The following is a 1,463-nucleotide window of genomic DNA, read 5'->3' as shown; positions in this document are numbered from 1 at the left end:
GGTCAGTCACTTCAGCAAGCCTGGCCTGCACCCCGCCAGCGCCGGCTACGCGTGCAGCAGCAGCTCCAGCACCGCTCCCGTCTCCTCCCTCACATCCGCAGCCCACTCCAGTCCACATCCCCTCTACAATTTCCCCCCAACCCCACCGAAAGACGTCTCACCGGACCCCGGTCCTTCTTCTCCGATCTCCACCACTGCAAGAATGGATGAAAAGGAGTCCATCAAGTACCACGTGTCCATCGCCGATGGGATGAAAATGGAGGGATGTAGTCCTCTTCGGGGAAGCCTGGCTATGAGCGCCCAAACACCGTCCACGCATCATCCCATCCCAACCTACCCAACGTACTCTCTGCCCACGCCACACGAGTACGGCGGGGGTCTGTTTCATCCTGGTACCCTCCTCAGTGGATCCGCTTCAAGCTTTACACCTAAATGTAAAAGCAAGACACGGTCGTGCTCAGGTGAGTTTCATTAAGCTCTGACTCGACCATGAAGTGATGAGTAGCCTTACCTAGGCTAAATGGGCATATTTAGAGACACATTGGCTTAGAGAGCATCAGTTGTCGAAATGTAAAATTTATAAAGAACGAGGATATGTGTAGGATATTGTGTAATGTTTTAAAATAATTAAATGTAACCAAATAGCCTACCAGGCGTCCTGAAAAGTTTACTGGCCTAGAAAATCTCCTTTTTCCATTATCACAGTTGTTGTTGTTTTTCTCAGATAGGCCTATTTTTTTCCACAGACACAACGTTTCAGTTTTATATGGAGTTTACTTATCTTTTGTCTAATTAGATTAATTCGACCACCATTTTAGGAATCTCCCTCGAGGCAACTATACACCGCAATTTTTAAATTATGACACACGACAAGTTTCAGCGACTCTTAAAAATGCCACACCAAAATACATCACAACTCGAAGGTGTCGATCACTTTAAAAGACATAAAAAGTGGTTATCATGCATAAACTAACCAAGGCCAACTGTTTAGTGTAAACACTCTGTAAAAAACAAACACACTATACACTGGTGCTCCACACACAAAACCAAAATCGATATTTATTTTTTTAACTAATATAATTTATTGAATTATTAAATAAATTCAAAAGAGGCGCCAAAGTTACAACATGCAAGTTTATTGGATTTTTCGATCATGCTAAATTTAAATACTGGTGAAGGAATTTCAGTTAAAATTAGATAAATGATAAAGTAAAAAAACCCCAGATATTTTTAACATTATGATAAAATATTGCAAGGGATCCAGTCATCCAATGATTAAGAGAACAAATACCAGTCTATAGTCTATCAGAGGTGCTGTGATGAAAATGGCTTGCGTAAAATGACAAATAAAGTAAAATAAAAAGTGGAAAATTGAGCTTTTGCGGAAATTGTGGCTTTAATTATTAAAAACACAGGTACCTCCAGATCCAGAAATAAGTTTTTTTTTTTTTTTTTTTTTTTTT

The 1,463-nt window shown here is 40.5% G+C and overlaps 1 protein-coding gene across 1 annotated transcript; it reads left to right on the top strand.

Moving 5' to 3' along the window:
• Nucleotides 1-4: 4 nt before the first annotated feature.
• Nucleotides 5-461, top strand: LOC107682999 (GATA-binding factor 2-like; the record flags this gene model as incomplete). Its single annotated transcript, XM_016479089.1, has 1 exon — nt 5-461. A coding segment is annotated over one exon (457 nt), but the record flags the coding sequence as incomplete, so codon positions are not given.
• Nucleotides 462-1,463: the final 1,002 nt, after the last annotated feature.

The sequence above is a fragment of the Sinocyclocheilus anshuiensis genome, unplaced genomic scaffold (assembly GCF_001515605.1).
Source record: "Sinocyclocheilus anshuiensis isolate Anshui unplaced genomic scaffold, SAMN03320099.WGS_v1.1 C32787867, whole genome shotgun sequence".
NCBI lineage: Eukaryota > Metazoa > Chordata > Actinopteri > Cypriniformes > Cyprinidae > Sinocyclocheilus > Sinocyclocheilus anshuiensis.
This window is presented reverse-complemented; position numbering and strand designations above follow the sequence as displayed.